Raw genomic sequence first — 15,680 nt, forward strand, 5'->3', positions numbered from 1 at the left:
CCTTTCAAATCACCTTTTTGTTCTGACCAGTCATGCCATGAAAGGGAAGCTGGCATCTGGGACCTAGATTTCCAGATGGATTAAAATGTTCATTTCCTCCACGTTGAAAGTGCAATCCACTAAAGGGGTTGCTGCGTCTTTTAGGCAGAGATTAGGGCTGTCTTGCCTGGGGAGATCTATAGAGCGGTTACATGGTCTACCCTTCATACCTTTACCAAGTTCTATAGGGTGGATGTAGCATCAAAGAAAGATGACACTTTCGGGTCCTCTGTTTTGAAGGCGTCGAGACATCATGTAGCAACATCAGACAAGCAGGCCGAGACTTGGGCATAGATTGCTGTAGAAATTTCAGGCATAGAAAGTTAGATTTGTAAGTCGTCAGCATAGAGATGGTACCAGAAGCCGTTGGAAGAGATTAGAGCTTCAAGGTAAAAAGTGTAAATGGAGAAAAGAAGAGGTCAATGGACAGAGCTTTGAGGTATACTAATTGATAGCAGAATAGCAGCGGAAGAGGTTCTTCCAGAGCACTAAAAGTGCAATGGGAAAGGTAAGAAGAAAACCATGAGATAACTGAGCCCTGAAATCCAAGCGAGGACAGCGTATCAATGAGTAGGTGGTGATCTACAGTGACAAATGCCACATATAGATCAAGGAGGATTAGGATGGAGTAGTGGATTTGGCCAGGAGCCAGAATCTGGAAGTTGCATCATTGGGGATGGACAGTGGCAGAAGGAAAGCAGGGAGGGGAGCTGTAAGCAGCGCTTCAGATTGGCTGATGCGGCTGAAAGTCCCCTGCAGCAAAAATGGATTTTTCAGCAATGGAAGGTAAAAAAGGCAGAAATTGATTCATGATTTCCAGATGCAAACGCTAAAAGGACTCTTCTGGCGTGGATAGAAGGAGGAAGACATACGAGTGAGGAAATCCCTGTTACTAGCTGTAATTTTTTTTAAAGTAGAAAGGGGGTCGGGGAGGGAGTTAAAAGAAGTGTTAGACTGTGTGTGGGAGTAGGTAAAGGGGAAGAGCATATGGTACTGGAAACGGAGACCGACAGACCTACAGACTAGCTGGTACACAAGGTAAAAAGGGGAAGAACTACAATTCAATATTTTAAGATAGCAAAGAGAACCATATAAGGAAAGAATGTTAGGGAGGGAAAAGTGAAAACTATGAAAGAGCTAAAATAACTTTGAATGTGATTTAAAGGTTAAAAGCATCTTTAAAAAGAAAACTCTCTAAATTACTTTTAAAACGACTCAAATTATTTTCCTCTCTTATATATTGAGGTAAAGTATTCCATAGTTGTGGGGCCATTACTGAGAACATATCATGTCGCCGGGTACTAATAACTTTCTAGGAGGGGACTACTATGAGCTTTTGATTAGTAAACCGAAGGGAACGTGATGTACTGTGAGGGATAATTAATTTATTGATAATTTGAGGTTCATTAGAAGAAAGAGTTTTGAAAACTAAAAGTAAGATTTTAAAAGTGATACGATGATTAATTGGGAGCCAGTGGGATTTAATCAGAAAAAGAGTGACATAATCGTATTTTTTTCCATTATGAATCAATTTAACGGCAGTATTCTGAATTATCTGAAAACGTTTTTGCTACTTCAGTTTGTCTGCGGTGTTCTTTGTTCATATGTTTAAAGACAATAGACGGTTTTCAGTCCAATTCTTGATATGTGAGTTTGCAAACCATTGGACCCCTGAGGAAGGCGTGTTCGCCGAAACATGGACCGTGTAGGGTCCGGTTGGATTTTTATCACAGTATTTTTTATCATTATACTTTTTTAATTGAATTTTCATGGTTTTATATGTCAGTGTTTAATAAATTAAATCCACAGCATCTGTATCCACAGTTTTTGTTTAGGATATGTGTATATTCACGAGGATTCAGCAGCTGGCAGCCACAGGAATGCTGTTTCCTCCTGCAGCATCAGACCCCCCCCCTCACAAACACCCCGTTGCCCCTCCCCCTGCTCCCCCCGGTCACCTCTGTCAAATTTAAGATATCATTGTGGCCCACGAGTCAAAAAGTTTGCTCACCCCTGTTCTAAGGCATGATATACTTTCCAGCACTGGTGCATTAAAGAGAAAGTGGAACCTTTCTCTGCTCTGATCTCCGTGGTGTTAGCCTTTCTCCAAGCTGGCTTTAGCAAGGGGCTTTCAGTGGCATCCCTCAGGGTCCAAGTGGCGGAAAGTTAACAATGGATCCTGTTGAGAAAATAGGGTTTAAGTTATTGCATGGGACAGCACTGGAAATGTTTGTAATTCACTCTCTAGACATTTGGGGACCATATCTGGAAGCAAACATCACAAGCGAAATTGTACATCGGGAATGCGTGAATAACAAGAATGGACTATATTTGTCAATGTTTACTCCTCTAATTGCCTTTGTTCAGCCTATTCTTGCAGTATACCACCTTGGATAAATTTATCCAAAAGGGCAGTAAATCTAATAAATAAAATTATAAATTTCAAGTTAAGTAGCAATAAAATACAAATCCATGCAAAGTAGCCTATTATTATGCAAAATGAATAATTCAGCTTGCATTCAATCTCTCAAGGTGTATTATTCATGGAAGGATCACCATATTTGAGCTAGTTTTTTCCTCCCTGGGAGCATCTGGCTAGTTGTGGAATCGGTTCATAGTCAAAAGCACCTTGGTGAAAAATGACAGTCAAAGTTATCTATTGGTAGTCTCATGGTACTAGCTGCCAAATCGGGGCATGGGCATAATAAGTGATCTCCAAGGGTCTTTTGCAGCCATTTTGAATCTGTGTCATGGTGGCAAAAGAGAAGTGGGCTAGTTAAGGGGATTTTCTCATATGGAGGTTGGGGGAACTGATTTTATTCTAGGACTGGTTCCTTGAGAGATAACAAACCTGACTTGAGTCCTTCTGTCTTTTTACTGCTGTGGTTAATGGTGCAACTTCGTTAAGAACGCATACAGGGACTCATGTATAAACACTAGTCAGTAAAGTAGTTTAGATATTAGATAAGAAACTGACTATAATAGTGATAATTACCAGTGAGGAGAAAGCAAATGACTCCTAGAAAAATGCTCAGAGAAGTGAAACTCTGAAGAGGGGGTGAAAACCTCCTCTTGAGGAAAGAGTTTACCATCCAGTCATTGCATTAACTTATGAAACATCACTCTCTGACCACTGGTAAAAGATCTCAATAATTGAGTAGTACTTGCAAAGTCGACATAAAATGTTCAAAATTCTTATGCACAAAATCTCTCTCTCGTTGGAAAAGTGATACTGTACACTTATCTGTGGCAAACTCTTATGGTTCTTAGAGCTTATGGTTGTTAGAGCTCTTAGGGGTCTCAACGCGGCCCCGTTTCGAATTCTGCTTCAGGAGACCCAGAAATACACACTTTTTAACCCTCTGTGCAATCGTAATATCTTTCCAAGAGATGATCTGAAATACAACAAATCTTTATCAATACCACTCACAGCGCAGAAGAATGCTCAAACAAGCTGCGCTGTGGGGAACTTAGCAGCTTATTAACAAAACAGGAGAAGGAAGGAAACACTGAAAAAATCACATACCGTTCACAAAATTCGGAGATTCCAAACGACGGAGACCGGAAGGAGGTCACCCTTCCCCCTCTCCTCCTCACTGTAGTATAAATTTGGTGAGGTGGATAGCGGTCTCCGTCGTTTGGAATCTCCGAATTTTGTGAACGGTATGTGATTTTTTCAGTGTTTCCTTCCTTCTCCTGTTTTGCTAATAAGCTGCTAAGTTCCCCACAGCGCAGCTTGTTTGAGCATTCTTCTGCGCTGTGAGTGGTATTGATAAAGATTTGTTGTATTTCAGATCATCTCTTGGAAAGATATTACGATTGCACAGAGGGTTAAAAAGTGTGTATTTCTGGGTCTCCTGAAGCAGAATTCGAAACGGGGCCGCGTTGAGACCCCTAAGAGCCCTAACAACCATAAGCCCTAAGAACCATAAGAGTTTGCCACAGATAAGTGTACAGTATCACTTTTCCAACGAGAGAGAGATTTTGTGCATAAGAATTTTGAACATTTTATGTCGACTTTGCAAGTACTACTCAATTATTGAGATCTTTTACCAGTGGTCAGAGAGTGATGTTTCATAAGTTAATGCAATGACTGGACGGTAAACTCTTTCCTCAAGAGGAGGTTTTCACCCCCTCTTCAGAGTTTCACTTCTCTGAGCATTTTTCTAGGAATCATTTGCTTTCTCCTCACTGGTAATTATCACTATTATAGTCAGTTTCTTATCTAATATATATAGTGGTTAATGGTGCAGCAATGCAAAATAAAACTTACTGTGCAAGTCAATAATCTACTGTGTGCAGGTATCAAAGGTTAGTGAGTTGAACAGTAAAACTGCAGATTTTACTGCAGCTTAGCCATTGCTCCTTGAAAAGTGTTAAGACTGAGTTCATACTTAAAATAGACATATATTTATTCATATACTTAATATTAACTATCCTGATTTCAATTAGAGATGCTGCTATTTTGCTGTTGTAGGGTTTGTTTGTTTTTTTAAGGATAGTATCTTTTTTACTTGTGCATTTATCTTGTTTTCATATGTTTGAAATGACCAAACGATGCTTGATTATATATTTGATCTTATGTGTATATTGTTATACAGTACAGTGTAGTAGTTTTGCCAGGGTAATAGAAATTGTTTGTCTAATTCTATATTTATTGTAATTACTGTGCTGCCATAATTATGGAGAAAGACAGTTTCCCAGCTAGCATTTCAACTTCTTCCTAAGTCAAGAATTCATCAGTTGCAGAGTAAGCAAGCACCATATCTTAACTGAAGTATTATAAAGGGTTATTATCAAGTTTTGTTTTGTTTTGTTCTAATTTTTCAGGAATCTAAATCTAATACTGATGACTTTTTCAAAGACCTAAATTCATGCTGCCCACAGGAAGCACTGATGCGAAAGCAAGATATACCATTCCTGCGGGGTGGGCCTGGACTGTACAAAGTAGTGAAGACTGGGCCCTCAGGTCACAACATCAGAAGCTGCCCTAACCTTAGAGGTATCCCAATTGGAATGTTAGTACTGGGAAACAAAGTCAAGGCAGTAGGCGAGGTATGGATTCTTGTAGCTTCAGTTCATGACTTCTAGACATATATACGACATACACAAAAGCAGCAAAACTATTTTCACAAGACTTTATTTCATTATAGAGATCTATAGAGTTTTTAACCTTCATATATTTGTGATTTCATGGAAAGTTTTGATGTTTTTTCTCTTTTTTTTTTTTTTTTTTTTTTGCTGGGAGAGATTATATTAAACCATGAATAGCTTATGAAACAATTAACCTTTGACTTAATTATAAATGCTTTCTTTTAGGTTATTCTGTTGCAGATGCAAATTTCTTTATACTAAATTATTTTGCTTCCATTATACTGTTGTGTACTTAAGAAAATGAATGAAGTCTTTCCATTACTATGGTAAATGACAAAAAGGTGATTTATTAAGTTTTGTATTTATCCTCTCTTTCCTTCAAATCACTGCTAAATGAAAAACTACAGCAGTAGGTGAAGATGTGCTTGAGGATGTAGTGTGTCATGCTATTTCTTAAACATCTTCAAGAGTGTATTAGCAAATTTGTGCACAAAGTACACTTTGTTAGGCTGCAGGTTATATTTAGGTCCTAAGCTTATGTTTCAACACAGAACAAAACTTGCAACATGGTATGATTAAATGTTCATTTCTTTTGGGTTATTTCTAGCCTATTTTATTTTTCAACTGGATGCATTTAACTTATTTTTTCAGCACTTAGGATTTTTTCTTTTGTATTCCCAGGGATTGGGATGCTTATATTCTACCTCGGGCAGCGTGACCTTCATTTCACATATCTTTTCTGTGATGTAATCAAATGCAGAAACGGTCTGGAGCATTTATTTGATCAAAAGTATAAAGTATTTTAATTGATATATAGTGACTTATTCCTAAAGCAAACAATATCAGTAAATACTTTGCTTTATATCTGATTGCCAGGTGACAAATACAGAAGGTACATGGGTTCAGATGGATAAGAACAGCATGGTAGAGTTCTGTGAAAGTGATGAGGGAGAAGCGTGGTCCTTAGCTAGGGACCCAGGTGGCAACCAGTACTTACGACATGAGGATGGTGAGCATTTATACCTTTCTACAGCTAATTTTTCATATCTGTATGGATTCCACCTTCTCAAGCCTTGTTATCCTTCTTAAATGGGTTCTCAAACTTTGAAAATATGCATCTCTAAATTTAAATATGTTTTCTTAAACTATGAGTAAACCAGTTGATATCTGAAATATTGGTTTATACATGAATTATTAGGTTGGCTCTTCATTTCCATTTTTGTGCTTTATAAGTAAGAAAAAACACATAATGGGATTTGTATTTTAAAGATACATGTATAGGCCCTGGAAATGTCTTACACATGTCTAATTTGTTGATATTATAGTTTAACAAATTGGAAAGTGAGCACACGTGAGTATGGCACAGTGGTACATTTTTTCTTCCTAGTTTCCATGGTATGGTAGGTGTATGCACAGATAGACCCATGCTCAAAAAAATGCATGGTAGAGGAAACACTACCACAAATCCAGCGCTGAAAAATCAGCACCCTGTGCTCAGAGTAAGGCAAATTCATGCCGCATTAAAATTGCAGTCCTACTAGGGCCGCACAAATCTAACCCCCAAGCCTATCAAATACGGCGTTCCCCAAGGTGCCCTTCTATCCCCCTCCTTTTTAACCTCTACATCAGACCTGTCATTGATATAGCCCAGAAGTACAACATTAAAATCCACTCCTATGCTGATGACATCCAGGTGCTCCTCCCACTAAGCGAAAACCGATCATCCCAAATCGCCAACCTCCAACACTGCCTCTCTGACATGGAAACCTGGATGACAAACAACAAACTACAACTGAACGCCTCCAAGACCGAACTTTTATGGATCAGAAAAAAAAGTACCAAATACACACGCCCAACACTCCATCTTACTAACAGCCGCAGATCAGATACGCAGCCTAGGAGTAACATTAGACAGCCACCTGTCCACCCACATATCTCAAGTAGTCTCCACTAGTGCTGCCCGATTAAAGATTCGAATCGGTTCACCTATTCAGTGACAGTGCTGTTCCCCTCTGCTCCTCTCGCGACCCAATGCCCGTGGATCTCTGGGGACACTGCTGGTTTGAAACGAGCAGTCTTTTGGTTCTCAGGACTTGGACCCTTTGGGGAGCGCTCCAGGATCCTCTGGGGGATACGCTTTTCCTGCTAGCGGCGGCTTTGCGCTCTGCTAACGCTGACTCATCCGTGGAGCGTGTTGTTCGACAGGACAAGCTCTGTAACATGCTTTTCCAGACACCGTGTCTGAGCTTCCGCATGTGGTGGACCCATTGCTTTAGGGGATCCGCCCTGTTACCCACTCTTCCCCTAGGCTTCGGGGTAGTCGGGATTTTATGCTCGCTCAGTGGCAGGGGCCAGGTCCCCCTTGCGCTTTACGTGTTCTATGGCCCATCGATATCCCATCCTGGAGGGGGATCGGGACACTTTGAGGTCACCTGTGATGGATGTGGTGGTTCATCTGATAATGGGGACGTAGTAGAGCAGGAAGTTGCCAAAATTGAGATGGGTGCTTCTTATCTCTCGGATGCCATGTATGACCTCTTGCGAGCTTCTGCCAAGTCTATGGCTTTGGTGTGGCAGCACATCGTACCTTGTGGCTTCGAGCATGATCGGTGGTTGCGGTGTCCAAAGCTAAGCTGATGAAATTCCCCTTTCGGGGATCTTTATTGTTTGGAGAGGATTTGGACAAGTTGGTTCAGACCTTAACTGATTCTATAGTGCCTTGTTTGCCTGAAGATAGGGCTAAGCCGCTGGCTCAGGGTGGTGTTGCTCGAGGGCACAGGCTTGATTTCTGCCGTATCTGCTCTGATCAACAGGCCACTTCCTTTCTGGCCTCTGGGTCTTCCCGAGGTCGGTTCTTCCAGCGCATTCAGTCCTTTCTAGGGGCCCACCGGCGTGCTGGAAGTGCCCCCGCCAGTTCTCCTTCAGCCCTTCCTGCCCAATGACTCCTTGCCGACACCCACTCTGATTTTCGGTGGGCATCAGGCTGCGTGATTTTTATCCAAAGTGAGCAGAGATCACGTCTGATCAGTGAGTTCTGGAGGTGATTCAGGACAGTTATGCTTCCCTTCGCTCACACAGGAAAGCTAGGGACCTCCCTCCACTTCAGAATCAACCTTACCTCCCCTCTTCGGAACTTGAGCTCTCTCCAAGTCTTCCGCAAACATCTGAAAACCTGGCTTTTCTCAAAAAATGTAAGCCTTTCTCCAACTTAGGAATCAAGAAAACTCTTATATCTGGCATCCCAAGTCCTCTAATATTCTTCACACTACTACCTCTAACCCTCTAATGTAGTTCTTTCCTATTTCATCAACTGTAAAACGTGCCGAGCTCTACGAACGTGGAGATGATGCGGTATACAAACCTAAGGATTAGATTAGATTAGATTATGCTCTGGAGTTTTGCCCGTTCTTTGCCAGATCACTTTCTCGCTTCTCCTTGTCAGGTGGCGTGGAAGCAGCAGGCCTTTCGCCAGACCCTTCAAAGATTGCTAGATCTCAAAGCAGTGGTTCCTGTGCCCCTTCAGGAGTGTTGCACTGACAGGTACTCAATTTACTTTGTGGTGCCCAAAATAGAGGGGACCTTTCTGCCCATCTTAGATTTGAAAGGGGTCAACTGGGCTCTCAAATTTCCATCTTTTCGTATGGAAACTGCGGTCTGTCATCCTGGCGGTCTAGCCGGGGAGTATCTGACGGGGGCCTCTTTGCATGTTCCAATTCGGGCCTCCCACCAGGGTTTCCTTTGCTTTGCGATCTTGGGTCAGCACTTTCAGTTCTGTGTGCTTCCCTTTGGTCTGGCCAGGGCACTGTGGACGTTCACCAAAGTTATTGTGGTCGTGTTGGCAGCATTGCGCAAAGAGGACATTCTAGTTCATCCATATCTGGACGACTGGTTGATTTGAGTACAGTTGTTCCAGGAGAGCACCCGGGTCATGGCTCGGGTGGTGGAGTTCCTGCTGTTGCTGGGCTGGGTTGTGAACCTATCCAAGAGTTGGTTGGAACCATTTCAGCGCTTGGAGTTCCTTGGGGGTTTTGTTTGACACCTCCTTGGGGAAAGTCTTCCTCCCAGAGGCCCAGGTAATCAAATTGCAATCTCAGTTTCGCCTGCTTATGGCATCCCAATGTCCTCAGGCGCAGGATTTTCTCTAAATCTTGGGGTCGATGACAGCTTCCCTAGATGTAGTGAGGTGGGCTTGTGCCATTATGCATCCTCTTCAGTATGCTCTTCTTCGAAGGTGGCTGCCCCAGAAGAACAGTCTGAACTTTCCTGTCCCTCTTCGGAGTTTAGCTTGCTGCAGTCTTTTTTAGTGGCTCCAGACCTCCCATCTAGTGCAAGGGGTGAGTCTGGATCAGCCACAGTGGACAGTGCTTCTCAAGGATGCCAGTCTCCTTGGTTGTGGAGTTCAGTGTCTGGGTCACTCAGCTCAGGGCACCTGGTCCATGGAGGAGGCGTCCTGGTCGATAAATGTTCTGGAGCCCAGAGCTATCCATTTGGCGCTGTTAGCCTTCCGATTCTTCTTGACAGGCAAGTCAGTTCGGGTTCTTTCGGACAATGCCACGGCGGTAGCCTATGTCAATTGTCAGGGGGGCACTGAGAACACTCAGGTAGCGCAGGAGGCAGCTCTGCTAATGGTGTGGGCAGAGTCTCATCTTTATGATATCTCGGCCTCCCTCATAGCTGGAGTGGAGAATATTCAGGCGGACTTCCTAAGTCGTCACGTGCTAGATCCTGGAGAGTGGTATCTAAGTCATGCAGCCTTCCAGTTAATAGTGCAGACTTGGGGCATCTCCTCATGGACCTGATGGCCACGAGTGTCGACGCTAATCCTCCCCACTTCTTCAGTCGTCGCAGAGACGGTCAGGCCAAGGGGCTGGATGCTCTGGTTCAACCTTGGCCAATGGAGGGTCTGTTGTATGTGTTCCTCCGTGGCCATTAGTGGGCAGAGTTCTTCTCTGCATTGTTCGACATCCAGGCCTCGTGATTCTGGTGTCCCCGGATTGGCCCAGGCATCCATGGTACGTGGACCTGGTGAGGCATTTGGTGGTGGATCCTCTTCTTCTGCCTCTCTCAACTGACCTTCTGACTCAGGGCCCCATTCCAGTGTTCGATCCAGGTCCCTTTTTGTCTTACGGCTTGGCTCTTAAAAGGGAAAGCCTAGGTAAGGGGTATTCAGAAAAAGTGATCTCAACCCTCTTGGGGTCCCAGAAACTTCCCACTTCTCAGGCTTATATGCGGGTTTGGCGTATATTTGAGGAATGGTGTGCTGCTTGTGGAGTGGTCTCTTTTCACGCTTCCCTGCCTAACATCTTGGAGTTCTGGTAGGCTGGCCTGGACAGGGGCCTAGCTTGGTCTTCTCTCTGGGTTCAGCTTGCGGCCTTGTCAGCCTTTCATTGGTTGTTATGAGGTCAGCGTCTGAGTGCCATTCCTGATGCCATTTGCTTCTTTCGGGCAGCCAAATTTTTCAAGCCTTCCGTGCAACCGTCTGTTCCATCTTGGGATCTTAATCTAGTCTTGTCCATGCTGGAGCGCCCACCTTTTGAGCCTTTGGGTGCCTGCTCGTTGGATCTTACCCTTAAAGCAGTCTTCTTGGTGGCTAGATGTGTTTCTGAGCTGCAGGCTTTCTCTTGTAGGTCTCCCTTCCTGGAGTTCTCTAGGGAGTGGGTTGTGTTGCGGCCTGTTCTTTCCTTTCTGCCAGCTGTAGTTTCTCCTTTTCTTATCAATCAGTCAGTGGCCCTCTCAGTATTGGGTAGTCGGGAGGGATCTTTGAGCAGAAACAATTGTGCAAGTTGGATGTCTGTTGGGTCCTTCGCTCTTATCTGCCGCAGACCCAGGAGATCAGGAAATTAGATCATCTCTTTGTCCTTCTAGCGGGTCCTTGTAAGAGGAATGGCGCTTCAAAGGCTACCATTGCGTGCTGGATCAAGGAGACTATTGCTTCTGCATATCTTATTTGGGACAACGGGACAGGTGATTGTTTCCTCTCCCTCCCTGCCGCACACAGAATTGACGTTGGGAAGAAGGCTTCTGGGTGGCAGTTAGCAGCAGCGGTGGCAAGGGGTTTGAATCGGCGCTGGAGGGAGGTGAGGAGAGAGGCTGACAATCAGCAGCTGCCGTGGCAGACCGGGGGGTGTTGAATCGGGCGCTGGAAGGAGGGAGGCTTTTTTAATGCACGGCAGGGAGGGAAGGAAGTAGGCAGGAAGGCAGGCTGGCTTCAGGGGGAGGGGGTGGGACAAAAGCTGGAAGGCAGTGAGGGGGACATAGGAAGGAGGCACTGAGGGCACTAAGGACATGTGATGGAGGCACTGGGGGCACTAAGGACATGGGAAGGAGGCACTGGGGGCACTAAGGACACAGGAAGGGGCACTAAGGACATGGGAAGGAGGCACTGAGGGCACTAAGGACACAGGAAGGGGCACTAAGGACACAGGAAGGGGCACTAAGGACACAGGAAGAGGCACTAAGGACATGGGAAGGAGGCACTAGGGGCACAAAAGACACGGGAAGGAGGCACTAAGGACACAGGAAGAGACACTAAGGACATGGGAAGGAGGCACTGGGGGCACTAAGGAAATGGGAAGGAGGCACTGGGGGCACTAAGGACATGGGAAGGAAGCACTGGGGGCACTAAGGACATGGGAAAGAGGCACTGGGGGCACTAAGGACATAGGAAGGAAGCACTGGGGGCACTAAGGAAATGGGAAGGAGGCACTGGGAGCACTAAAGACATGGGAAGGAGGCACTAAGGACACAGGAAGGGGCACTAAGGAGGAAGGAAGCACTGTGGGCACTAAGGAAATGGGAAGGAGGCACTAAGGACATGGGAAGGAGGCACTAAGGACATGGGATGGGGGCACTAAGGACACAGGAAGGGGCATTAAGGACATAGGAAGGAGACACTGGGGGCACTAAGGACATAGGAAGGAGGGAGGGAGGGAGGGAATAGAAAGGGACAATTGTTGGGCCTGAGTGCAGAAAGAAAGAAAAAAAAAGGATGCACAGTCAGAAGGAATCACAACCAGAGACTCATGAAATCACCAGACAGCAAAGGTAGTAAAAATGATTTTATTTTCAATTTAGTGATCAAAATGTGTCAGTTTTGAGAATCTATAGCTGCTGCCTATATTTTGCACTATATTTGTCCATTTTTCTATAGTTACTGAAGTGACATTGCATATTTTAAAGTCATCTGCCTTGACATCTTTGAAACCCCCCAAATATAAATGATAACATTTTCTCTGCGTATAGTGTGCTTTGTGAGTTTTTTAAATTATGGTTACCATTATGAATTAATAAGATATTATGTGTACATGAAAAATGAATGGAAGAAATTGGGGGCAGGACTGACAATTAATAGATGTCCTGTTTTGATGAAAAAAATAAATGGTCACGTTAGAGGAGGAATGCTGGCCTAGTGCCTAACCCTCAATAAGCCTGGTTCTAAGAGAGAAGTTGTAGCTCATTTCTTTACTTATAGCAACCTGTGAACTACAGTCTGCCTCTGGATCAGGGCATTAATTTGGTAGGATTTTTCTACCCTATTCTTTTTTTTTTTCTTCTAGATGTAAGTTCTTCTGCACCACAGTATGGCTGGGAAACATCGTATCCCCAAAGCTGCTGCTCAAGTTACCACTTCTGTCTCTGTTCAGACAGAAAATGTTACCCAGGCAAAGGGTACCAGCTGTCTTCAGCTTGAATCCCTCATGAAGGAAATAAAAGAACTGAGAGAGGAGGTGGCAAGATTGAGAAGCATTTGTTAGAATGAGTTGCACATCGATGAAATGGTTCATGAGGTGTCAAAGAGTTCCAATAGTGGGGAAGAAGAGGCTGTGCTGAGGGAAGACAGCTAGACTCAGATTACGGAACACTGTAAGATTGGTACTGTGACTATCCCCGCCCTTGAACTGAAGCCAGCATGCTGTCCTGGAAGTGGAAGAGATGAGAGGAACCCAAGGAGAGGAAGGACAAGAGCTTGAAATCCCATAAAGTACTGGATCTGTAACCACTAGAAGGCGTAAGGTAGTGATGGTTGACAATTCCCTTCTGAAGGGTACAGAAGCGTCCATCTGCAGACCAGACATGATGTCATAAGAAGTATGCTGTCTGCCTGGAGCCAAAATCCAAGATGTTACGGAGATCTTGCCAAGACTCAAGCCTGATGACTACTATCCGATGCTGCTCATCCACATTGGCACTAATGATACTGCCAGGTACCCCTGCAAACCTGTCAAAAGTGACTTTGTGGCTCTGGGAGAGAAGGTGAAGCAGTCAGGTGCGCAGGTGATATTCTCATCCATCCTTCCTGTTGAGGGTAAAGGCCAGGGCAGAGAAGCTCGGTTCCTGGAGATGAATGCTTGGCTACGTGGATGGTGTCGTCAAGAGCATTTTGGCTTCCTGGACCATGGGTAGATCTTCCAAGGGCTGCTGAGCAGAGATGGTGTGCATCTATCAAAGAAGGGAAGAAGTGTCTTTGCCAGCAGGCTGATTAATCTATTAGAATGATGGGGCAGGGTGATCAAAGCTCTCGGGTGAGTATAAGCCCTCAGGTAAGTAAATCACTTAAAACCTCTACACGGATGGGAAAAGGGGGCAATATCTGGAAAGCAGTATATACTAATGCTCGAAGTATGGGAGACAAGATATTTTAAAGTCATCTGCCTTGACATCTTTGAAAACCCCCCAAATATAAATGATAACATTTTCTCTGCGAATAGTGTGCTTTGTGGGTTTTTAAAATTATGGATGTGCTGGAAGAAGAGGAGTTGGATATAGTGGCGATCACAGAGACATGGTTCACAGAGAACCATGACTGGGATGTAGTTATACCGGGCTATAATCTGTTCAGGAAAGACAGGGTAGGAAGAAAAGGAAGAGGAGTAGCGTTGTATGTTAAAGAACATATTAATGCCACACAGTTGCAGGATCTGCAGGGCAAGGAAGAGGCACTGTGTATCAATTTGGAAAGAGGGAATGGTGAATATATTTACATTGGTGTAATAAACAGGCCTTCTTCACAGACAGAAGAAATAGATAGAGATTTAATAGTAGACATTCAGAATATATCTAAAAAAGGGGAAGGAAGTCTTGTTAATAGGGGATTTTTACATGCCGGATGATGATTGGGGTATCACTATTGCGGGGTCTCTAGAAGTAGGGAGATTCTGGATTCTGTACAAGAACTGTTCCAGCAGTCGGCAGTGGAACCCACACGGGATGGGGTCATACTGGATTTAGTGCTTACAAATGGGGAAAGTGTTTCTGATGTTATAGTGGATGATCATCTGGCATCCAGTGATCACTGCATGGTATGGTTTAATATTAAGATGGGTATAGAGAGGGCTCATTCAAAAGCAAAGGTTCTAGACTTTAAAAAAACTAACTTTGTTCGGATAGGGATTTACTCAAGGAATTATTGTCTAGATGGGAACGTCTGGAAGGAGTGGAAATGCGATGGGCAAAACTGAAAGGAGCAATTGTAAGGGCGACAAACCTTTATGTGAGGCAAGTAAGTAAAAGAGGAAAAGAAGGCCACTTTGGTTCTCACAAGTAGTAGGTAAGAAGGTAAGGAATAAGAGGTTAGCTTTCATAAACTGCAAAAGATCGCAGAAAGAGGAAGACAGGCAAAAATATCTGGAAAAGTTAAGAGAGGCTGGTCTTATAATCAGGAAAGCAAAGATGCAAATGGAAGAAAAAATAGCTGACACGGTAAAACGGGGAGATGACATTTTTTAGATATATTAGTGATAGGAAGAAGTGCAAAAGTGGCATTATGAGACTTAATAGGTGAAGGGGCAGAATATGTAGAAGCTGATAAAGAAAAGGTTGAATTGCTTAACAGATATTTCTGTTCTGTGTTCATGGCTGAAGCGCCGGGAGCGGGACTGCAGAAGACAAACATGAATAGGGATGGAGAAGTAATAGATACTAAAATAAAGGTAGCTAAAATAAAGGTAGACAAAGCAATGGGGCTGGTTGATGTACATCCTAGGGTGCTGAAGGAACTTAGGGAGGTTCTGGTAGCTCCGCTGACTGACCTTTTCAACGAGTCTCTACAGTCGAGAGTGGTACCGGAGGACTGGAGAAGGGTGGATGTGGTCCCTCTCCACAAAAGTGGAAGTAAAGAAGAAGTAGGGAATTACAGGCTGGTAAGTCTGACTTCTTTGGTAAGCAAATTAATGGAAACTTTTTAAAACAGAGAATGGTCAAGTTTCTGGAATCCTGTGGATTACAGGACCGGAGGCAACAAGAGATAGGTCTTATCAGACAAATCTGATCAATTTCTTTGACTGGGTGACCAGAGAATTGGATAGAAGATGTGCGTTAGATGTGGTGTATTTAGATTTTAGCAAAGCCTTTGACAGTGTTCCATCCAGACGTCTAATAAATAAACTGAGTGCCCTCGGGATGGGTCCCAAAGTGACAGACTGGATCAATGGAGATCGTTCTGAGGAAAGTGATGTTACCAGTGGTGTGCCTCAAGGTTCTGTTCTTGGGCCTGTTCTTTTTAACATTTTTATAAACAATATTGCTGAAGGGTTGTCGGGTAAGATTTG

The 15,680-nt window shown here is 43.9% G+C and overlaps 1 protein-coding gene across 9 annotated transcripts in view; it reads left to right on the forward strand.

The window, feature by feature from the left end:
• Positions 1–15,680, forward strand: part of MYCBP2 (MYC binding protein 2) — a 977,923-nt gene that overhangs the window by 673,009 nt on the left and 289,234 nt on the right. For 7 of the 9 annotated variants that reach the window (XM_033949399.1, XM_033949405.1, XM_033949401.1 and 4 more), the window contains 2 exons: positions 4,870–5,094; positions 6,010–6,142. In XM_033949399.1, the coding sequence (XP_033805290.1) occupies positions 4,870–5,094; positions 6,010–6,142 (358 nt within the window). The remainder of the gene's footprint in view (positions 1–4,869; positions 5,095–6,009; positions 6,143–15,680) is intronic. The other 2 variants (XM_033949406.1, XM_033949408.1) reach the window with 1 other exon arrangement.

The sequence above is a fragment of the Geotrypetes seraphini genome, chromosome 6 (assembly GCF_902459505.1).
Source record: "Geotrypetes seraphini chromosome 6, aGeoSer1.1, whole genome shotgun sequence".
Taxonomy (NCBI): domain Eukaryota; kingdom Metazoa; phylum Chordata; class Amphibia; order Gymnophiona; family Dermophiidae; genus Geotrypetes; species Geotrypetes seraphini.